Below are 25,354 nucleotides of genomic sequence, written 5' to 3' on the forward strand. Positions count from 1 at the left end.
CACACAAATACAGAAACATAAGACTAAACCAGGATAAGAATTTAGGCTCCAGTGGGCATGTCTCACTTCCTCACCACACTTAACAAGAGCGCAGACAAATCATAAGAGTCAGTCTAGGTTCATAATGATCCCTGGAGAAGAGACCTTTTCTAATATCCTTTTGCACGCACTAGAGAAGACAGTGGTACAAAATCAACTTTTCTTCTCCAGAAACCACTGGATTGCTCTCCAAGGGTCCTAACAGCAGAGGATAAAGAGACTCATGATAGAGATTGCACGCATATGAATTTTAAGTTACTGTACTTCTCCATACTCAAAAAATTTGAGTCTAGTCAATGTATTGCATTAGATTTATCAGCATTAGTTTCATCTCGAAACTAAACAGGCATGTAAACAATTTTGCAAAATAGGAGAGAGTGTTTAATACTGTCACTGTTATCCTAGGAGCACAGCAATACTTTCTATTCTTAAGTCCTGCTTAGCAGACCTACTGCTTCATCATACATCTTCCAACTAAGAAAATCAGGTCAGAAGTGAGAATCACTTAGGCATAACCAACTTTCTAAGAGCACAGATAAAAGCAGTCTTAATTATTGCATCACATTTGATTATTTCCACAAAGTGCAGAAGGAACACTCAGGTTGCAGCAGTTCGTATATGCAGCTACAGAACACAAGCTATGATTCTTTGAACAGTGACAATGTTTGAACTCTGGCAACACAGCCAGAACACCACTATGACCTAAACAATCTATAATTGTCTTAGAAGTGCCTAAATTAGGTCAAGATCAGATTAATGGTAACAACAATGGAATCCATGGTCAACATCTTAGAAGTAATTGCATTTAAATATTCTCACCTCTTCTTCAACCAACGCTCTCTTCTGTGCAGACCAGTTGTAGTCAGGATAATAAGCTATAGTTGTAGCACTACCGAAGTCACAAAGTTTAATTGTCCCTTGATTACTAATAAGCAAGTTTTCCACCTGCGGAAAGAGGCAGAGTAATAAATTGAAAATACTTCATTTCTGAACACTAAAAAAAATGCTTTTAAATGTCAATTCACTTGTGCATATACAAAGATTAAATTAACACTTTATTTTAGCCCAGAATATTTGTGTTTACAGGAGCACAAGTATTTCAGACAACACTGTACGTTAAATATGCATGATAGCAACACAGTCAATTTTAAAGGACACATCAAAAACAATAACAGCAGGAAGCATCCAGGACAGAGCAGGAAAACCCCAGGAAATAAAATTCGTTAGTATTCAACTATAGACTAGTTTTCCAAACAAATACTTGCAGAAGCAAAATCTTGGAACCTGAACTTTATCATGCATAAAACTGAACACTGTTAGCTTAATCACAGTGGGGTTGAGGTTAGGACTTCTGTGGACACAAATGAAGTAGGAAGGTACCAGTAGAACAGCAGGCTGCTGAAGTAGACCCAAAAAGGGGTAACCATGACCCTATGAGAAGACAGAAACCAGCTATTTGAGCACCATGCACTCTCTGAACAGTCCATCTTCATACCATCCCTTTCCTACTTCCTAAAATTGTGTCATTCCTGGACTAAGTGAAACACTGAGGAAAATGTTGCAGAGGAGAGAGAGAAGTGGGCATTGGACAGGAGTGTTGTGGGGTCCTAACCACACAACATCTGAGAAGGAACAGAAATCCAGGTCTCCACGTGAAGTCAGGTAAAGAGGTAAAGGTTAACAGGCCCATTAGTAACACCTCTACACCACACTTCAGATCTAGCTGTCTTTACTCTCTCCTCAAAACCTACACACTACTGGACTCCCTTCTCTATCTTCTACTTTTCAAAACACCCTACCGGCCTCCCTTACACTTGCCCTTTCCAATTCTTCCTCAGAATGGACTTCTTCCACCTTAAAAGTAATTTTAACTACCTGTAGGGACATATAACAAGCTCTGTTAATGACATTGTCTGAGTAGTGATCTGATTTGTCTGTTGAATAACCTTTGCTTGCCTCTATAATGAGAAGGGTGAGCATTCAACATTCAATTATATTAAAACACTAAATAAAATGATCACACTAATATCAGAGAAGACCAAGCTGCTGTACACACAGGCTCATGCTTTCTGTGCAACTTTGGGAAATGCTGCTACTAATTTAAAGCATTTCAGCTGATTATTCAGATTCTAGCATGCTATATGATCTGTGCTATGCAGTGCATGACATATCCTGAAAAGATCAAATTCAGACAAAGTATCAGGGAAGCACCAGATTCTTTACTGGTTTCCCTCTAATTAGTTTGGAATTCTTACAACTCTAATTAGCTGGGTTCTTAGTGCTACAAATCGTAAGTGCCAGCTTTACCCAAAGGGATTCAGGAAAAAGGTATCCTACACTGAGAAGGAAGAGAAGGAAACAATAGAAGGACAGAAACAGCCATCACTATGATGTTGAACTTGCTTTAAGATGCACTGTACAGCTTCAGGGATCTTAATATGTTCAGTGAAAATAATTTAGAAAAAATTTTGGGATGGATCTCATTAAAAAAAATCTTACTCTGTCTTCTAAACACAAGATATTTGTACATGTTTTTCAGCTGATAACACAAGCTTTACCTGAGAATACCTAGAACTCTGATTTACAGCTTTCTATGCTGCTGACCTAAATTCACATTTCTGGAAAGTGTACTGCAGCTAAGTGACCATGCAATAAGACTATCTGACTCCTTGCTATAGTAAGGTCTCTGCCTACCACAGCACAACCACCATCATCCCATCTTCCTTTGCAGCCTCTAGCATGAAACCAACATGAAACTAAAACACTGCATCTTTCCCTATCTCTCTCTCTGCAGGAACTTCTCTTGGCAGGAATAAACAGACTTTGAATTACAGCTCCAGCTCAACTATACCACACTTGACATCACTTCTATGGAACTGACTATATAAAGAGTTGTGTATGTATCTGTAAAAAATTTTTACCCCCTTTTCAGATAAGTGATGGATCTTTCCTACAAGCTTTAAGGACCAGCTTATAGGGATTTCAACGAAGAGTACAAGATCTTACTGTAGAAGGAAGTGGCACCAAAAAGTTTCATCTCAGTTCAATTCAAATTTCTTCAGCATGATCTAGAAGCCTGCTCAATGATACCAAGAGAAAAGGGGTGCTCCATTATCAAACTATATTTACGCTAAGAGGTTATGTCACTGTCTAACATCAAAGCTTTCAACAGAAGAATTCAAAACTTACCATACACTTAGCTCTAAAAAGTAACCATTTCCCTTCCCCAAATAATCCAGTACATGCTTATTTGAGGAAGAACCAACTTTCCTTTTCTTATATTCAGCTGATACCATGTCAAGCAGGAAACAGACATATATATGAAATGCAGACACTGATTTAGGATGAAGGATCTTCCTTCTCTTATTTAGTTTGCTAGTTACGAATATCACACCTTTCCACTCAGGTCAAGTGTATTTGTACTACAGCAGTGCCCCACTAATGATCAGGGCTTCATCATCTGAGCCACAGTGTACATATAAGTCAGTCTCTACCCTCAAATACAAAATTCAAATTCAGAAGTCATCTGTTCAAATATCCAAACATTCTAAAAAGACAACACTGTCTACAGCATAGCCCTATAGCACGGGGCCTTCTGTATCTTGGTAAAGATTAACAGGATCAAACTAAAGATCTACAACAGATTGTCTACTATATTTTGAAATTGAAAATAAAAAAAATCAAGCCCTAAAATGTAAGTTACTAGCAAGTCTTAAAACTAGTCATTTAAATATTTCCACTTGTTCTATATCCTCAAAGGCTAAGTAACCTTTCACAGAGAATCTGACACTATCTTCTCTTTTCCTTTTAGCTTTGTACCTCTTCAATTTAGAAAACCTGCTTACCTCCAGAACTGACCTTCAATCCAAGAGTCAGAAGTGTTTCATTATTCTACCAAAAGCAAACTACTTAAAGGCTAACTTAATTAGCAAACCATAATATATTGCTTTCCTGTCAGCTTGTTCAGATGGAATAGTAGAAGTACTAACACCGTATGCACAAGGAAGAGACGTTACTTGAAGAAAGAGGGGTATTTCAGTTACAGCCTTCATTAGCAGCCAGAATTCTTGGAAAGAAAATAGACAAGCACTACATTTAAGACTTCCACTGTGTTTGATCAACAGCCTCAAAACTATTTCAGCCTGACAGCTTTCTGTTTAAAAATACAGCATTTAAATGTTTTAATGAACCTTTAAATCTCTGTGCATAATAGGAGGCTTCTGTTTATGCATATGCTGCACTGCTCTGCAGGTCTGATAAAAGATCTTCAAAACTGTATCACAGGAGATAGGTCCTTTGGACTCTACTTTCTTTAAGAATTCCACCAGCTGTCCTGTAGGAAAACAAACAAATTCACATAAGCACACACAGAACACCACAAGTTCTGAAAGCTTCCCAGATTTACAATACAGTATTTTAATAGTTCAGATGGATATAGCAAATCAGTAGACTACAGTGCCAATGAAAATAACGCTGTTAGAAAATATTCCTTTTGTTCCTTTCCCAGAATAGTCTCACACACAAAGCACTTGATTATGTCACATAAGATGAGGCTGAACTGTAGCCCCACTGAAGCATGCTACCTTTAAGAGGCATTCAGAACTTCTATGCTGTGAAGCAAACTGTGCAAAAGAACTGTCAGAGGCAGGGTGCACCGGTCAGAAAGAAAATTAACTCTACCTTTACACAGCTCAGTAAGCAGAAGAAACTCTCCCTGTCCCGTGTCTGATTCTTCTTTTCCTATAGATGCAGCAGAGCAGAACTGGACAATGTTGGGATGACCTGAAAGCTTTTTCTGGAAACAATTTGTTCAAGGAAGAAAACTGCTAAGTTTACTGATACTGTGTACAGCATGTCAGAGACATCTTGTTTAAAATGTTAGCTCACAACTGCAGAAAGCATCACAGCTGCACTTAAAATACCAAGCAGAATGAGAAAAATCCAAGTCTCAGTTGGAAAAAAAGACATACATCAAGGAAGTCGCTGAAAGTAATATAAAGCCAAAATAAAACAGTAGAAAAGAAACCCTTGTGGTTAAGACTGAGGAAAGTGGACTCCATTTCAGGCCTAGCTACTGCTTTTACTCCTTTGAGAGTGACAAGATATTAGCACAAGTAACAGAGACCTTTTAAGTATCTATCTGTTCTCTAGTTGGCTGATCAAGAAAGGGCCGTTGTACCAACACCTGTCGCTCCAAAAGAAGTATTAGGTATGCCTCTTATGTTTTAATTCTAAGTAAATAAAAAAAGTTCAAAACAAAAAAAAGCTCTGAAAGACTGGGAAATTTCCTCTCCCATAAGATACCAAAACCTTCATCATGTTTCACTTTCCATTCAAAAAGTAAAGATATTATTTCTGAATTACACATAGGGGAGAAAACTTAAGTGATCTCAGTTCCTGCAAATGTACATTGTGCTACATGCATTTGTATTTTCTGATGCACATCATCTAAGCCAAATAATGTGACTGATACCTGGGAGACATGAATACACAGCACTTAAGATGTACTCACCAAGTCTAGAAAGACAAAGTGAAGACAGCCTAAGAACTATGCTACAGAACAGAAAAAAAGCAAGATGAATCCACTAGTTCAAAGGAACTCAAAGTACTATTTTATATTTTATGTACCCCTTCACAAACTGGTACTTCAGGGCTGCAGGAAGTACCTTCATTTCACATTTGCATCTTAGACAGTTAGCAATATTTAGCCCTCATTCATTTTGTGCATATGTTTTCATGTGCCTGAGCTGTGAAGAACTGCCCAAAGAACATTGTTGTTCATGAAAAATTCATTCCTGGCAAGATGTAGTCAGAGTAGTAAAAACTGTATACACTTCTTGGTACTCAGTTTGTTGGGTGTATATTTATTTCAGTACGATGTAAGATTTTTTCCAAACATTTCAGTACTCTTATAAAGAAAGATCAAGTAAGTAAAGTTCTAAAGATCAGAATGGTTTTATCTGGTAACTCAAAAATGTACCTGAATACTCAGTGGTAGAAAAAAACAACAGCATCCCAAGACTGCTCATTGACTCGTGAAACAAACTGAGGGTCTTTGAAGAGATGCTAGGGAGCAAGCAGTAAGCTTACTAAAGCCAAGGACTGAAAAAGCTCTGAGATTACATTATACACTATTAAAATCATTGCTACAGAGGATGGAAAAGGCAGCAACCATACTACAGGAAAATTCTGCTCCTTTCTGTGTATCCTACTGAAATAACTTCCTGGATATTGAGTATTCCTTTTTAAGCCTGTAGTATCTACAGCACCAATTAAGAAATATTGACAGCAAAAGCAAAATTCTAAGTAGTCAGAAAAGCAATAAATCCAGCATATGTGGGGGAAGTCTACTTAAGATGAAAGGATCAACTGAGTAGTCATAAGGTCTTTTGAAGGTCACAAGACTCTGCAAGAAAATCCAAATCAATTTCATTCCTTGCCAGACAAAGCACATGGAAAAAGTCTACACTAGATACTAAAATTATCTGTATAGATTAAATTCCTGCAATTTTTGAGGAACCAAGTTTGCTGGACTGTTGATGCCAGATTCATGACTGACCAGGAGCTAAGATCGTCCTCAGAATAAGTCTTCTTAACTGCTATAAGGCATGTAAAGAAACTAATCTATACAGCAGTCATCTGGGTTCACAGAAGCATTTGACAGACACTTAAATTTAAACATTAAGTATATTCCAAAAAAGGATACCATAAAACAAACTTCCTGAATGATGGCTTTGTTCTTTTCTTCTTCATTAGACAACAACCGCTGTCAGAAAATAGAATATTTGAAAACAGTTAGGTATTAAAACAAAAGAAAAACAATGTACTTTTTTCAGAACACAAAGCATAAGCTACAGTCAAAAATCTGGGGACCTGCAATAGGAGACCAAGCAAAGGGGATTTATTGCACAGACATACTGCCACAAAAGCAAACAGCTTTCCATTTATCTACACCATTCAGGTTTATCAACAACTAAGTAGCAATAGTCCTTATCATTTATAAAGCAACTGCTTTCTGACAGTCTTCTGTTGTACAAAAAATTCCAGTATCCTTTGGAGTCCACATCTGAATCTGATCAATCTGTGTATTTGCTACAAAATTATCAGGTTTAGGAACTAGGGGAAGGATAATGTTTCACATCTGATCTATTATTTTAAAATGGGTGAACACACCCACACCACCTGCTACAGTAACAAAACATGTGACAGTAACCATACTACATATCTCCTGAGAAGAAAAAACAGATCAAGCCATTTTCTGAGGTGGTATAATACCATCTTACCTCTCCCATATCTCATACTGTGCCTCTCCACTTCCTCTTCAAGATTAGTTTCCATGTAGCCACAGAATACCCGAAATGAAGTCATTTGGTGGTGAACACTAATGACAAGTGTGGGGTTTTTGCAGCAATGCATGATACAGAGTAAGTGACTTTACCTTATCGTCCTCTCTCCGTAATACTTCAGTTTTTCAGCTGCTAACATTATTATTCTAAGCCTTCAGAAACACTTCTCTGGATTCCTGTGTTCTGAGAATCTCAACTGGCTAGCTGAATGTTCAGTGAGTCAGTGAGCAGCACTAGCTCTAAGACTGCTGAAACTCTTATTCTGTAAGTGCAAAGGTAGGTTAATCAATAGGCTAAATCTGCTTGTGAGGAATGAAAATATATTCCTTTTACCCTCTTTAGGTAACTAGGAAAGATTTTTTCCCATACATGGAAAAAAATGCTTGCAGCAGGTCATGAATTTCTAGACAAAATTAAGCCAAAGAGCGCTATTACCTAATAAAGCAGTTCCCTTCTTTGGCATCCAAGTATTAAACACAGAGCACTAAAAAGAATGTCCATATGGATAATCTGTCCTGAAAACACCACTGTATCTTTCCAGATTTCCCCAAGTGACATGTTCAATCGCATACATCAAGAATAAACTGCCATGCTGAAGCATTAAATGACAAAACAGACATTACAATACTGCAGTGAAGTGAACTTGTTTTACCTTTAAAGCATAATCTTTGCCACTTCCAAGATCTTGAGCTTCATAGACAAAAGCAAAACCACCTACAAGAAGATGACACATAATTAAGTCAATTTTAATTTGACCGTTCAGGTAAAATAATCCTTTCACTTTATTCTAACAAAGCCAACACATGAGTTTTTAGAACTTTTTCCAAATATAGTAAGCATGATGATTTTCCAGTGGCTTGCAAATAACAATGAGTAACCTACATATAAGAATTAAACTATTCTTGAATGGAAATTGCTTTCTTTTGCATTGGAACCATACTACTTTCCTGTATGTTGTTAATCCTCATATGCAGATTTTTTATGAAATGATTTATTACAGATCCTTATAAAATCAAGATTCAGTATTGCAAATATTAGAATATGCCCAAATGTAATGATTTTAATTAAGCCACTTCTTGGCTGGGAACACCTTTTACAATTAGGCTTTCTATAAAAAATAGCAATAATCAAGGGAGGTAATTTGTCAAATATGAGCTTATACTTTTAGAATAATTTCCATGCTTCAGGTTTCATACTAAAAACCTACCGCATTTTTAAATACCAAAGCACATAATTCCAAGACCACAAAAAGGGTGAAGTTGTTACTAAATTGCAATTTATCTGCTCAGATAACATCATTTTCCTTCAAACTCCTTTTGTCAGAATACCTATTTAATCAAACAGCACAAATTTGCTCAAGAACACAAGACAAATTTCCAATAATTAGAAAATTTTTTCAAAAAAAATCAAATCTGTTTGTTCCCCTCATCTGTTACTTATGTTAATCTGTTTTCTGTGTACACTTCTACTGTACACTATACTGTCCGCTTGAACCTGGTATCACTTCCATTTCTTCTGTGAATATCTTTCTTGTGATTACATCAGTGTGGTTGCACATTTGTTCTCCATCTATTCCAGACTATCCCTGGTGGAATAACAGCCTATCAAAACAATTGACACACTTCAATGGGATTTGCCTTTCCACCCCTTTAATACAAATTCTACTTTTATTCAACTACATAGGAATCTCCACAGCACTCAAGATGTCATTCACCTACAAAATTTCACTGGCCACCAAAAAAACTAAGAGATCAGGGTAAGCGTAAAGAATAAAATATCACAGGCAAGAAATAAGCTGGCAAGGCACTTGTTAAGAGATGCAGAATGTGAATCAGCAGTCACATTCATACCCAACACCTTCAGACCGGATGAGAAGCATTGACAAGAGGGAGAAGTGCACACAGTATTTGCTCTGCACAGTTCAGAGAAGGCCTTTCAAGAACTGCTCTCTAAACAGTTTTACATGGCAATCAGCCCTCAGTTTTCTACTTTTTAGCCCAGTAAGACTCCCAAATGGTACTGCCCAGCCAGTAGCATCAAAAACTGAACTGAATAATTCACAAGCTCCTGAACGTTGCCTTTGCTTTTGGTACATTGAGGAGGGTTGCACACACACAAAACAGCAAAAGCAAAATCCTGATAGCAGGGGGAATAAGGAAAAGTAGTAAATGGCCAGTGGACTACAGAATAGTCAAAGCAGCAAAGAGAACACCAAAGATGACAGTAGTCATCTTCAGAGTAATTCAGTCCTGCCATACATCACTGGTGATTGCCTTTGGCTTTCCCACACAGACCAGAGTGCATCACCAAGCTTTCAAACAGCACAACACATTCAAGAGAATCTAAGCCACACAGTGCTCTTTCCGCTAAACTATGAAAGAGAAGTGACACACGTAGAATCCAGAGTGGCCAATTTGCCCTCCACAGAATCTCCCATTTGTCCATTTACTTTGAATTGTTTTCTAACATCAGGTTCTACAATACTCACAGCAGGGACCCTTCCACTTTTAAAACCCCTAGTACAATAGTATTCTGCTTAACAACTACAACCATGCACCAGCATTTTGGATAGGTGACAACAGCTGGAGACAGGATGAAGTCCACAACTACCAGCATCTTAAAGTACCATTTGAAGAGACTTTGCTTCTTTATGAACAAGAGCATATGTAAGAAACTGATTCATGACAGTGCTGAGAGCTGACTACTGTTCTATAGTTTTCACAGCACTGGTGAAACAAGCAAGATAATCCATTAATTGTTCCCAGACTGAAGCCCACTGCTGCTTCTAGACAATTTCTATACATTTTTGTTGTAATGTCATGATCCTAACAGGTCTTACTCAGCAACATTTCCACAATACAAACTCTTCACATCTGTATTGTATGGGTCCAGGGTATGCAATTTATATCAGCGGCTATACAGAAGAGACTGTGTGACAGTGGTGAGGGTGCTGGGAAGCCAGTTTGACTATTCTTACCCATCTTCTCTATTCCCAGACAAAGATGTCCCCAAATTCAGTACCCATCCTCACAGTAAGTTACAAGCCCCCGGTCACAACCAATATACCCACACTAGTCACTGTACTGCAGAGGTGCTGCCTCCACGTCCTCCTTGTTCTACACAGGCCCCCAGTCCACAGTGACAGTACTGCAGGCCCTGCACTAGAAGATCTTCACGAGTCTTTACCTATTTCTTCTTTTTCATTCTAACAACCTTGCAACCTGCAGCTTCAAAAGATGCTTCCAGATGCAAAGTTAGGGGCTTCAGGTCAGCACAAGTTTCCAGAACATAAAATCACTGTAGTTAGTTTTCAGGAGGGCACTTGAGTGCAAAATGGTGACAGAGGCAGCACAGATCACTGAACAGTTATTTTGCAAACTCACCTAAGCTGTGTAGACTGACAAGAGCTCTCACAGTTAAAATGGGAGTAATCTGAACTGAATTTCAGGCACACACCTTACTATTATCTCTGCAAATAGCAAAATCCACAGATTGCACATGTGTACTCCAAAACATGCTTTACTCAAATACCTCAAATGCCCTCCTCAAAACTATGTGAAAGTATCTACATATCAGAACAAATTCATCCAATCAATCCAATCCCACCACCTCCAAGTGTCTACTGATGAACAATCAAACTGCTGAAATTTCTGAAGGCGGTTCTGAGCCCCAGAATCATTGCTAACATGTCCAGCTATTTCAGCTGATCTAATAACCTTTCCCCACAAGCCCCTCCTCCAGTGAGGAATGTTTACTATACAGACCAAATTGCAAAAATATCACTAAATTTAATCCTGCTGAGACTGATGTACCAAAGAGTCAATTTGTCCTTTTCAAAACTAAAAATAAGAGATGCCACCAATTAAATCCTCAATAGCATGCTTCAACTTGTTGCAAAAGAATCCTAAAATTCACATCTAAAGCTTAAGCACATTTATAGAAGCTACACAAATTGTCTCAATGAAAAGCCTGTTTAGTAACATTCAGAATCACTATGCCTTTGACCATCTTAGAAATTTTTCTGAAAATACTACTCAGCCAGATGCTGCTTCAGAAAAACTGGAAAGTTTTAGAAACTCTTTACATTTGACTGCTGCAATCAGCCCACATTTTTTCTAGAATTAAAACTACATCAGTATTTTTCCAACGTGACTGCCTTGTGAAGTTTCAAAATAAAAAGCAAAATCAGCTGGACATTCACCCAGTCACACTGAGTGAACAGCAAACAATGCTGTAAGTCAGATGTGTTAAAAGTAGCCAGCTGATTTAGTGTTTTCTCACATTATTAGAAACCCTTTTTAAAGGGACAACTTAGACATTAAAATTTCCACAGAAAGACCAGTTTATCAATCTTATCACTCACAGGCAGTAAGTGATTCAACTCACTCCCAAAACTGGAAAAAAAAAATTATTAATTCACTCATTTTACTGAAATTCTATGGAGAGCTTTACTAAGCTATGGTAAAGTTCCATGACTGCTAAAAGCTGAAGTGAAAGGCAAATGTGTGTGTGTGTTTAGGTGATTTGAGACAGGGATTTGATCTAGAGTACCTGACTCAAGAAAGCTGGGACAGCATAAGAAGTTGGTACGAACAGCAAACACTGCTCATGCAGAGCAGTTCTCAAATGTTATACAACTAGTTTTCAGTACTGAACAAAGGTTGCACTAGATTTTATTAAAAATGTTTAATCTAATGCAAATTTAATTGTTTTTGCATTTAAATGAACCTTACTGCCAACCATGAAATCCACTTCTGTTCTCTTAATTGCTATAGCAGGGGTAAAACCTAGGAAACTGCACAAGTTTTAAATTCAGCTGTATAACTACTTCCAAATGTGTATTTGTCATAAGTGCCAGTAATCGTTAAAACTCGTAAGTATTCATTTCAGATAAGCAGTAAAAGTGGTCATTTTGAAAAATGCAAATTATTTGAAATTAATGAATTCTTGTTATAAAGAGAAGTTAAATCAAGCTCTATCTAGTTGAAGGCACAGATATTTAATTTAAGTGAATGACAAGCAACACTCTGTGGAAACAGGAAAATCTGTATATAAAATTTCCAAACTAAGGCTTTAAGTCAAGTTTAAAACTGGTGAGACTGAGCTTATATATTATTAGCAAGGCACTTGGTTCAATTACTACATTTTCACAGCATGGGCTAACAAAAGGGAAGCTAAGGAAGAGACTCTTCCCCAAAGCCAGACCCTGTCATTTCAATGGTGGCATGGCATGCTAGAGCTCCTGGTATTAGCTATGCAGTAAGATCGCACAATTTTTACAGTGTCATTAGAAGAGTAATCTTAAACAAACACCTTTGTTAAAATAGTGATAGCTTGAGGGCACACAAGTAGATTAAAGGATGCACTTTTACTCTAGTTACTGTACTTTAGAAATCAAGTACTGGAATACTAAATACAGAATTAATATTGAACTTTTCAGAACTTTTGGGAAATTATTCCAGGCTCTGACTAATATATTCTGCAATATAACTTGCAAAAATGCAGGGGGGAAAAAATGTAGTTTCACCTGTTCAACTACATCTACGGAGGATTTCACTGCCAATAGTGTCAGTCAGGGATCACACCCCTACATCAACATGTCTGCAGTAACAAACATCCTTATAGTAGACCCAAGTGTTAAAAACAAGGGAATGAAAGTTGAGAATAGACCATCTAACATCAGTTTCATTTCACAGGGATATAAGAATATAATTCTCTTTTGGGCATTTTCACCAGTTCTTTCCTCTCCTGCAAACATCTGCAGGTTGTTTAAGTCAGTCTTCCGAGGCTTGTTAAAATCAGCATATTAGATTTCCACATACTTGTTACCAGCTTATACACTTCTGCCAGGTCTTACCCGGAGACACAAATTTACTCTTTTCAGTGTTGACACATTTCATAGTCCATTCCCAGAACACAGCCCAAACTCTCAAAAGTTGCCCCAAGCCATTATTTTCTGTCATAGAAACAATGGCAGTAAAACTGGTTTTCTTCCTTTTCTGTAGACACAAACTTACATGAAAGAGATGCCCTACACAGACACAGCATCACACCACCTGACAAAACGGCAGTAGCCAAAGGAGTCTACAGGTCAGTCTTGCTCCATCCACACCAGACCGAGAAATTAATGTCAGATGACAAAGCTTACCAGCCCTGACCTCTCAAGCCCACATAAAACTGTCTTTGATTTTGCTTTCTCCCTAAGCTTAAACTTGGGCATTCCACAACACGAAACAAGTTCACTGCACCACAAATCACTGTGGATGTAAAACAGTGCTCAGAAGTTCAATTTGCCTTTATCCTCTATTTCACCTATCTTCACTTTTCTTTTCAGACAAGCTATTTCAGAAAGGACTGTCTTCCTGCTTGTCCATTAGTGGAGCATCTGATCTAAGGGGACATCAGCCACAAGAAGAAACAGCTTGCTACTGCAATGCATTGCTTCATTACACACTTACTAGTCATGAGAAAGGGACAATGTGAGTAACTTCCCAGTTTTCACACTTGATTTGACTTGATCCTCAAGAACTGCCCAAACTTGTTTCATTATCAATTTTGGTTTGCTCATGTTTTGATCATTGCTCAAATGAAACACTAATTCTAGCCCAGACTACAACTTAGTGTATCCTACCTGAAGGTGGACAAATGCTTCTCCACCACAGTATAAGCAACATCCTTAGCCAAAGGGTGCTCTGACCTTGCTGCCCAATAGAGATTTTTTTTTTTAAGAAGTCCAAATGCATATTTCTGTCAATTAAGGAGTCCTAATAACAAGGTAAAACAGACTCAATGATGCAACACAGCTCAAAGATTTGCAATTTTTTCCATAACCTCAAAAAATGAAGAGTTTGAACACCCTGAAACATTCATTACTACGGTATAAGCAAGAACCACTGTACTTAACACAGGCTTCCAACAGTAACAATACTGAACTGCTTCATGTTTAAAAACCTTTCTACAGGTACAACATAGGGAATGTGAACATGAAAGCTACTACATCAAGGTGCTTTGATTCTTAGAGAGATTTTCATCTTTTTCTTGCTTCTCAGAAGTTTGCCTCATCATTTGCAAAGTAACTGTCAGATCACCCTTTATTTCACAAATGTTGTGACTTGGTCCTTTCACTTGATATAAGCTCTCTCCCCTTCACAGTAATTCTAACCATCTGTTAGCAGATCAGACTAACAACATTCCCCAAAACAGGACTAAGTGCTCATTGTGCCTCTTCTGCCTAGAGGGTTATGAATTTTATCCATAAAAAATAGCATTTATTTACATTGCAACTCCTGGATTCCCAGGATAGTGGTAACAGAGACTTTGAATTTGTACCTATAATCCTGGTAAACTGTAATAATGTCTGTTCACATTCAAAAGACTGACTGTACAGCCTTGAAGGCAGAATTTTTCTGATGCGTCAATGAGACAATTTTCACTTTATCAGAATGCAGCCTGTGACAAGTCACCTACATGGTCTCAATTCATCAGTTTTTAAATCCAGATGTAAATAGAGATCAGTAGCCTGTACTGCCTTCTTTTTCACTACAGAAACATTCTTCCCTTATGGTGAAATTTTTAGACTCTGATCCAACAGTCCAAGTAGTGCCTAATTTCAGTCATCATATTTCTCTTCTTCCATGGTTTCATTCTTACACCCTTGTTTGTGGCTCAAATGAAGTATAGGAAAGCAACAGACATGAATAATCATGAAGTTAAATGTATGCTACAGAACGCTGCCTTTCACAGAAGCATAAATCTGGTTTGTTCTCTATTGTTCAGTCTGATATGTAGAGCAAGAAACAAAACACAAAGCATTAAAATTACAAGCCATATCTGCAGCACAGTAAGTGCAAAATATACTACAGAGTATTTGCACTACTAAGCGCTTTTTATCCTACTTCTGCAACTTTCAGTGAAAACTAATCAAAAGTACTCATTTTTGCACAAGTTGCATATTAGAAAGCCAGATGCATAAGAATTTAATGAAAACAGCTGCAGGTGCACAAATCAGCATACTCTTAAAACTTCAGCATTTCCTATAAACTTACATAGATGACATGAAGACTGGTCTCTGGTGTAGACCTTCCTCAATACTCAACCTTAATTTTAACTGGCTAGTACTACCATAGCAGCACAGTAAAACTCTACAAAGTATGGTTTTCAGACTTGCCCAGACAAGCAGAGACCAAGACTGCCTTTGTTCTAGTTTAAATTTGTATTTCTGCAGTTTTGTATTCCATCTTCAAAAAAGACAGAACTACAACAGATTTTGCCTCTTGCTTCACAAAATGAGCTGTGAAGACATTTTACCACAAATTCTCTATCTAATACAACTTTAAAGATCAGAACTTTAAACCACTTCTATTGAGTATCACATATACATATCAGCCAGAAGAAAGTGCATTTCATGAGATCTGTCTGAGAAGCTGAGAGCTGTCAGGCACCCCACAATCATCTGCTGATTTAAACTATTAACATGAATAGCAAAATCTCCATCTTCACTTGATCACTTCTTTAAGGAAGTCAACTCAATCTTCAGCAGGAAAACCTCAAATCCGTTGAAATTCCAGTTCTACCAATTATTCTCAGCAGTTGTTCTATATTTCAGTCCAAAAAGAATCTGGCTAAAGTAATAAATCAGTTTCAAACACATTACAACAAACATACATGAGTAGGCACACATCCACAACTATGTAGCACATTTCTCAACACACTTTCAATGACAAGCATTGCTAATTCAATGCCATTGCTTCCTCCCACTGATGAGACACTCAGTTGTTTTCTCTAAGTTTAAGCTGAACTTTTGTTCAGGATACCACTGTGCCACTTCACGCAAAGTCAAAGTCTTAGCCTACGCTTCTTAGAACAGCAATCACATACATCAGGAATAAAGAGGCACCATAGCTTATGGAAGTATTAATCTGCCTACACTTGAACTAGCTGTTGACAAAGATGAGAATTGTAATTTTACACCGTAATTATGGCACAGAACCATTTTCACTATTCAAGTATCTCTACTGCAGATTTCAATAAACTGAGTAACTCAACCAAATAAAGTGCTTTTAAATAAGTCATTAAAAGCATCAATAGAGGAGTATTTTTTTACCTGGTTTATCTCATGTAATAGTTTACCATAAGAGGAATAATCAAAATCTTTTAAAGATTATTTTTGCTTTAAAATAATCTCTGTTCTAGAAAATTTAATAAAGCTAAAAGAGGACACTAGCCTCATTATTGATAATTACCACCTATTCACTATTCAACATACAAAACTTAACAGCACTATTCAAGAAGCCTAAAGTCATTTACTGGCAAAGGTATACTTGTAGGAAGATTATATTACATACTGAGAGACAGCAGGAACCACTAATGAACTTAACTGATTTTTAACATTCTATAAAACTCCCTCTAAAAACATTACCTAATCTTAGCAAATGCTTAACATGAAACCTGCAAAAAATCTCTTCATCCTTTCAACTCTACAGGAGATTGAAAAGTATCAGGTTTTGTTCCATGGATCACCTTATACTTCTATTTATTGCTTTAAGGCTCTCTTGCTTATTTTTATGGGGTTTTTTAATGTTTTTATTTTTATTTTAGTCAAGAAGAGATATGAAAGAATTTATGAATTGCTATAACCATCTCTGCTACCCCATCAGTACAACAGCTAACCGTTTTTACAAGAAACACTCACTGAACACATTCAAGGAAGAATATGATAACATCTAAAGGCTGCATAATTTTTAGTACATAAGCAGTTTTGTCAGTATCAGTTCAATCACATTGTCATCCAGCCTTTCATTTATATATTTTAAACGCAGCAATAACTTACTAAACATTCATTCAGCACCCAGCAAATGGGCTTCTCACTCTCTTCAGTAAGCTAGATACTGAAGCAATTACAAACCATAAAACTTAGAATTCTCACACAAATATAATTCCAACTTTTTCATTTTATATCTTGACAGCACCAATGACATACATCAGGAGGCATGCCATTCTCACATCAACTTTTCCTCTTCTTGGAGTTGCATTTGTAGACAGAAATAGGGATGAGGTCAAAAACAGGTTTTGCAGTTCATTGCCTAGCTTTTACACTGTCAGTCTCCATCAGCGACTATTTTTGACAGTCCAGGTTTTATTATTTCTACAGCCTGGTGGAGGTGAAGAAATTTTCCCAATGTAACCATCCATCTCTGAATTTCACCACTAACAGGTAAACAACTGTAAGGACCATCATGAAAGATGCTTTGTACAACACAGGCAAACCCAAAAACCCGTTCGCATGTAGCACTTGGAAAACAAACGTGCAAGGCTGCCTGTCTATGCAAATACCACCAACTTCCAGGAGCAGGAAACAGGAAATTAATTTCTGAAAACTACCATTCAGCCTGTTGAAGCCCACATCATCACAAAGGGCAAGGAGGAATTAAATGTAAAAGCCCAGATCCATTTCCCCTGAAATTTGTTGCCCACAGTGAGCTACTGAAATGCCAGAGCAGAATACATAGGAGACAATATTCTAGGAGCACTCGGCCGTCCTGTGAAAGGCTTAATCTCCTCATGCATGTGGAGGTACTATCGGTAAAAGTAATCACCATTACCCCCATCCCCCACACACTTATTTTTAACTTCCTGCTGTAGCACACCACATTTTCAGTTAGACCAATCCTATTCCTAGGGTGGCTCTTCTGTGAAACGAAGAGAAGAAACAGATCCAACTGAGCTGTGTAGCTAGCATCTTGGTTTACAACACTGGCACAGAATATTTGCACTAACACCTATAGGCAGCACACAGAAGACCTGGCATGAGCTTCAGAGTGCAAGAATACCTGAAGTTATGCTGCTCTCTGATAATTATAAAGCTAACCCACAGACACTGTTTACACCAATTTCAAACAAAGTGGATCATAAGATCTTACAAAACCAGCTAGTTTTCTGCACTTGGCAGATCACAAAGCTCACCAAGGGTTTGAAAAGCAAATTCAGAAAGTAGTAGTACAACTCCTAGTAGGGAACACCATATAAAATGGCTCATTTAAAAGACAGACAAGCTCTGTATTTGTAAGAACTGAAGAGAATGCGCATCAGCCACACATCAAATACATGCAATCTTTTTACCCAGCAGAAGACTATACACACTGTGAAGAAAGATCAAAGAACTGACGGGACTTTTAGGCAGCCAAATATTTCCTGGACCAGTTAAAGTAAGTTTCCCCTAAAAAATGGAATTTTTGAGAACATGACTATGAAGCAGTCCTCTTCCAATGTCTATTCCGGAAGCTCTGTCCACACAATTTTCAGGTGTCAGCACAGTTTCACAATTGCAAGCTACACTTGTACAAATGCTGGATACATTTAAGGGCTGTTTTATCTCAGACATATTGGCTAGAAAATTAGAATTCAACACAGGCAAACAGTAAGGCACATACATTCATTTAGTACAATACACAGCAGAAAAAAAAAAGTAAAACCATGATACTGAGACAAACATGGAATCCTTGAAAATGTGGTTACAAATAAATTCTTGGGAACACTAGACTTACAGCACCTCCCTATTTGCTTTAAGTGATTGAATTGGCATCTTTTCCCTGACCTTTTAGCAGACCTGTTCCAGATCCTGGGAAACAGTAAGCTGCTGCCAAAGTATGAACTCCTTGTTTCAGAACCAAGAACTGTGCAGCAGAGATTTCTTTTAAACTAGCTTCCTGCTGCTCCTTCTCCTTTATTGTTCTCTGAAAATTATTGTGATCAGTCCTGACTGGAATGTCACAGTATCACAGTAACAGTCAGTTAGTCTAGTATTCACCTTGCATTCACATAATGGTGTTTACATTACATTGACAATTTTGACATTATCTTTTGAAAGAAAATAATAAACAAAAGTTTAAGGCAGAATTAGATTTTCCATTTAGTACTGTTTAAAATGCCACTAGCTAAACACTATTTTTTCAGCTGAATCTGCCAGGTTTTGAGCACTGTTGACTCATGATCTCAGACAAAAGTTAAGGTTACACCTTATTTGCCTCTGAGAAAATAAAACAGTGTTGAAAACCAACTTCCTGGTGTTTTAAGCAAGGAATTCATGAATTTTAAGTAGCTGCACCTGAAGAATCAAAATTTTCTTTCATACTGCCCACTAAGATGCTAAAAAACTCTTCAGGGAAAGAATTTAGATCTATATATAGAACTACATGAATACAAAACAAACACAGAAAACAACTACAGGAAGTAATTCCAACAGTGAAAAGGAGCTCTGACTAGAGCTTTGGAGCACTGGTCTAAATAACATCAACTATAGGTGCATCAATATGGACAAGTTTGCATGTTAGTCTTAAGACAAGCTTTCAAGTGTCTCTTCTGCTTGAAGAAACACTATAATATCTTCTCTGACTACAGACACCACAGGATTCTAATTTCTGCTAATTTCTAAATAATTCATGCACACCAAACATTGCACGTGAGATCTGCCAGTTTAAAACAGACCAGTGAGAATAATGCGCTGAGATACACACCCAAAAGCTCACCAAAAGTGAAGACTGCCCTGACATACTCCATGGCACTACATTTAATTAACACACTCTAGAGAAGCTACTGTCCAGAATGGGATCGGGCTCCTGACTTTTGTGTTTAAAGGTAGTGTACTTTCCTATGCTTAACAATTGCCCAGACAACCCAAAACAGCAGAGGCAAGCTTGCATCTTTGGCACAGTTATGTTGTTTTTTGTTAAATATATGTGCAGTCAAGTATTTTGATGAGGTCTCGGATCACAAGCTCATTTTAGAAGACTTTGGCCATGCAAGTAAGGCATGAAACAAGTGAAGAAGTTTCCGCAGAGCGAACCGGCTCTCCACGGGACTGCCCGGCGTGAGGTGTATTCCCCGACCCAGCCCGCTCCAGGCACCCTCCACAGCATCTCCACGCGCTCAGCGCACCGCGACCCCTCAGTAACGCGCCGGGAGCAGCGCGGCCAGCGCTGGACACAGCCCAGCCGCCTCCCCGCAAAACGCGGCGGCACCCACGAAACACACTCAGCCTCCACGGCAGGCAGAAAGGGCACCGGGGCCAACGCCGCCGGCGAGGCGAGCTCGCCCTCCGGCCCCGGAGCCTCCCGCTGAAGGGGCAGGGCCGGCCTCGGCCCGGCCCGGGCGAGAAGGCAGAGCCGGGAAGGAGACAGGCCGCGCCCGGCGGCCGGGGCACCTGCCGCCCGCTCGGCGCCGGGGCCGCCTTCCCTCCCCCGCCCCGCCGCGGCCTACCGCCGCCCCGGGCGCGCTCACCCTCCGCGATGACCCGCTTGATGCGCAGCTTCATGTCACCCATCTCCACCGTCTGCCCCACGAAGTCGTTCTGGTCGCGGCTGGCGGCCCCCAGGGAGCCGGGCCCGGCCAGGAAGTCCAGGGCGGACTGGAGGAGCGACATGGCCCCGGCCAGGCGCGGCGGCGGCGACGTGAGGCGAGGCGGAGCGCGGGGGCCGGCTCCGCCAAACTGCCGGCGGTGGCGGTCGCAGGCCCCTCCTCGCCCACCGTACCCTCCGCTCCGGGCCGCTTCCGGGAGCCCTACGTCATTTATGACTTCACGGCGCCGCCTCTCGCCGGCCCCTCCCCGCCCCTTGGCCTTCCGCCGCAGCCACCCGCCGGACGCGGCCGGCCGGTCGGCCACGCCCCCGATCAGGCCACGCCCCCGATCAGGCCACGCCCGATCAGGCCACGCCCCTCCGCCGTCGCGGCGCCCACGCCCTTTCCTGGGGAAGCCCCGCCCCTAACTGTCCCCGGGCGGCGGTTGGGCGCGCGGGGCGGGGGCGGGGCTCGTTTTCCCGCCCGCAGCCGGGAGGCGGCCGTTGGCGCCGTGCTGCCGGCGGCGCGGGGCGGTGGTGTGTGAGGTGCGAGTAGAGGTGTCCGCAAACGCGTGTTTCCGCAGGAAAGCGGGGAGAGAAGCCGTTTCAGGGGCGTTTCCCTCAGGCAGACGGGGCCTTGCGTTCCCGGGCTTGAAAAACCCACTGTGTGGATCGCAGCCCAGGGACGTTATTTCACTCGGGCATCCCACGGCTCCGTCCTGTGAAGGGGTGTGATGGAGGGGCTGGATACGGGGCTCCAGAGGCCGTTGTGCCTCCGCAGTGTGATGTAGGCATGGCTTAGGAAGGAGAGCTGCTGGGGGACTGGCAGGAGTGGGATGGGGTTGAGGAAGTTGCGCCAGGCTTACGGATAAAAACACACGTTGCTTTCAGCCAGCATGTGGGCAGAAAGAGAGGACGTACTGCCACAGACGGTGCAGCTCAGCAGTGTCGTGTGGGTGGGAGCTGCAAGCGTAAAAAGCGACAGGAAGTAGGAGCACTTGATCTGGTTCAGAAGTGACATCATTCACTACACAATAGGGTTTTTTTGTTTTTTTTTTTTTGCTAACACTCTTGCAGCCTAGCAGCCACCAGACTGGATGTCTGTCATGTAAACAACTTAGGCCGTTACAGTACAGGTTCCACTTGCAAAGTGCATGCACTTTTTACATATGATATTGCTGCAATTCTTCCACTGTTTATCTACTTTTTCTCTTGTTTTTCTCTGCAACTCTGGCATATCAACCCCAGTCTTTTCTGCATCCCCACCTGCTGCCCCTGGAGGCAGGGAAAGTACAGTGTTATGTGTTTGTTTTGTGGCAGCATAGCAGGCACGTGAATACTGGTAATTGCTATAATTGGTGCAGAGCATTACCCTGATGGTTCTCTGCATGTTTACAACTGCCGATAGCTAACTAGTAAGCCTTATCTGCTGCATAAGGATATATGGCCTGGGACAGCAGGTCACTAAAAGCAAGGGTGTCCTGAAATCTTCTGTTGCAGACAGCATACTGGTAGCCAAGATTCTCCTTCAAGGAGCCATGTCTCTCTGCTGTAGCAGTCTGCTTTCTGTAAACAGCCATCACTTTTGAGATCATCCCAGTGATCTCCAAATTCGGGAAGATTTTGGATGGCCATATCTTTTCTCCTGCACAGATGAGTAGATACATATTTTAAAGCAGCCTTTCTCAATCATCTTCCATTAATGAAGAGCTCACTGTGCTTCATGCTAGTGTACAAACTAAGGGGGAAGGTGTTTTGCGCTTCCTTCACTGTTTTGTAATGCCACAGGAGAAGCGCGTTTTTAAAGGACAGTAGATTTGTACTGAGATCCCATGTTTTTATATATCTTACCAAAGAAAAAACCCTTTAAATTACCAAAGTCAGACCAGATGGAGAACTTCCTTCTGTCTGCAACGGAAGCCAATTGCTATTTTTCTACTTCAGTTCTCCCTCTGAGAAACCTCTTTTGCTATCAAAGTTCAAACACCCTCACCAGTTTGATAATAGCAGACTCTGTATTCATGTCAGAAGCATCCTACTCTTGCTCTCACTTTTGGTTTCTGACTTTTCCATTCTTTTTTAGGCAAAAGCTGGAATTATTTTGGGCCACAAAACACTGCTAGTTAGGATTGCTACACTGTACTGTTCTGGCTCAATGTCCCTTTCCCCATCATTCACTTGTGTGTTCTCCTTCAAAGACTTATTTACATGAGACCACTGGCACAGGAGCAAGATTCTGTGTAAGGAACCACAGAAGCAATCCTGCTGTATTTGAGGGGTTGAATTTTATTCTAACAACTTTTGTCATTCCAAAAGGAAAACTGTCATAGATGGAATATGAAGCAACTAAAACTCATACTCCAGTTTAAATGAAGCCTCTGCTGTATCTTCAGTAGCAGATTAATTGACCTAGGTTAAACTGACTTTTTTTTTTTTTTGCCAACAAGCCTTAACATGGGCCAGTTCCCTCTTCTGTATCACTGTTAAGCCTCACATTTACATCAGCACAGGAGAAGACAGGGCCCAAGGACTGGAAGACATAACTGAGGATGACAAGACAACTTGACTGTTTCTTTTAGCAGCAGTACAGGTTTATGCCTGTTTGAAACATCCTTAAAGCTGTGGTCTGAGAATCTTGATATCCTATCAATATGTATAATTTTAATGTTAAAAATTAGCAAATAAAATTCTGTAAGCAAAGACTGATTTTACTACAAACTTCAGATTTGTACTATTTATGCAGGAAGAGATGATTAATTTGGTGGGAAAGGACCTTGACACAAGGAGTAAATGATCCAAAATTTCAGTCCAAAAATTGCATGCAGATCTCACCAAGTGTGAGATCTGGTACTAAAAGCTCAATTTAGTGATTCATATGCTTCCTCTGGTGGCTTGAAATTGCTCAAGTAGGACACTCAGATTACAGTGGGAGTTTGTCGGAAGAAGTATTGCAGGAGCAGTAATTATATGTTACACATGAAGGAAGTATAAGAAAAAATGTAGGGTAAAAAGCAGGAATGTTACATTCAGAAAAATCAGGATGGATTTAGCACTCCATTTACTACAGGTATCCTAGGAGAGTTTTGACATAGATGCATTTTTTCTGGCCCAGAAGCTGGAAAGAATAGCAGGGTAATATTTTACTGACCTGTCTTTTTAAAGATTCAGGATTATGCTGGGGAGGTCAAACAGACCCAGTAAGTAGGATGCAGTTTGAAATGCCAGCTGCTGTTTGAAAGGTTCTACATTACTGGGGTTCAGCTCTTTTGTTTATTGCTGAGACAAAAGTGCAGTAAAGTGCTTCAGTTTTTAACAGTGCTTGGCCAAAAAGTGTAATGTGTTGGTTGTTATTTATGCCTCGTGAGAGCCCTCCTTTTTTTGTTTTTTGAGTTATTAAAGGCAGCAAGGTCTATCCATTCTTATGTTGGCATCATCCTTCATGAAAAGCAGAGGAAAAGGGGGTTGTGCCATCTGTTACTAATTTGCATCCCTGTTCTGGACTGCTGCAGGAAAGTTGAGCTCCTGGTGGAAAAGTTCTGCTCCAGCCTTCCCTTCTACCTCTCAGCCACTCCTCTTCCTTCTACAGTCTCACCCAGAATCAGCCAAGAGTACTTAGGCCAAAAGACTTGGGTGGGGAATGTAGTAAAGAAGGGATTTTCTTTTGCATCTTAAGGTCAAGGCAGTGGAGAGCTCTGAAAGGAAGGATTAAATGAAAAGTCCATTCTCTTTATCAGCATGTACTAAAAATACGTATTTTAATTTCCATTCCAGTAATTGCTTTCAGCTCATTAGGAATTAAATGAATTAAATAGTAATGAATTAACACTCCACTTTGCCTTTCTCTATGTACCATTTAAGAGAAATACAGCTAGCAAAATAGCATATAAAATATTGTCTGCAGAGTTCTAGATAAGGTTTAGGTTCAGTGCAGCTGAAAATATATTTCAGAAAGTACAGTTCAGAAGGAACATTAAACCCATTTCCAAGGTTTGTATTTTTTGGTGCAGCTGCTCTTGTGATGTATACTAAAAGCGTGAGTCACAAAGCTAATTTTGACACAAAGGAAACAGAACAGGTTCTGACCTTTCTTAATCTTAATGTCCTCATTCTGAATGCAGAGACCCTTCATCTCTTCTGAGGCCAGAAAAAATTTATTCCAAGAAAAGATTTGATGATATGAAAGGCACTTTCATAGCAAGGCTGGCACTTCTGCTTCATTCAGTTTCTTCTCTAATTGGTTTGTCTCGTTTTGAGTGAAGCTGTGCCCTTTTGAAAGATTTTTGTTTAATTCTGCCTCACAAAATCCAGCGAGAATCATTAGCTTTCAGAAGTTCCATCTTAATTCACTATTTCACAAATTTGTTTTCTAGGATAGCCACTAATGGCTGTGCATGTTATAATGTGTGATGCACACAAGTTTTTTCACTAAAATAAAGATTTTTCATTCATGTAGGGTTTTTTCTATTAGCTGAGAAACTGTGCAGCCTGCCACTTTGGATGAAGTCCCAAAATACAGCGCGTAGACTATGGTGTTCTTTTATTGTGATGTGTCATTATCATCAAGTTTTTTTTCTTACATAGATTACGAGCCATTATATAATATATACGAGACATAATATATGGTAGCCATGTGTTTGA

At 39.7% G+C, this 25,354-nt stretch overlaps 1 protein-coding gene across 1 annotated transcript in view; it reads right to left on the minus strand.

Annotated features, from left to right (window-relative positions):
• The window catches only part of GAK (cyclin G associated kinase), an 81,414-nt gene extending 60,435 nt beyond the window's left edge, over positions 1-20,979 (minus strand). Inside the window, exons 1-6 of the mRNA XM_026098686.2 lie at positions 20,661-20,979; positions 8,038-8,099; positions 6,746-6,805; positions 4,720-4,834; positions 4,230-4,372; positions 859-984 (exon numbers count right to left, since the gene is read on the minus strand). Coding sequence (XP_025954471.1) covers positions 859-984; positions 4,230-4,372; positions 4,720-4,834; positions 6,746-6,805; positions 8,038-8,099; positions 20,661-20,802 — 648 coding nt within the window. The 5' untranslated portion in view covers positions 20,803-20,979. The remainder of the gene's footprint in view (positions 1-858; positions 985-4,229; positions 4,373-4,719; positions 4,835-6,745; positions 6,806-8,037; positions 8,100-20,660) is intronic.
• Positions 20,980-25,354: the final 4,375 nt, after the last annotated feature.

The sequence above is a fragment of the Dromaius novaehollandiae genome, chromosome Z, assembly GCF_036370855.1.
Source record: "Dromaius novaehollandiae isolate bDroNov1 chromosome Z, bDroNov1.hap1, whole genome shotgun sequence".
NCBI lineage: Eukaryota > Metazoa > Chordata > Aves > Casuariiformes > Dromaiidae > Dromaius > Dromaius novaehollandiae.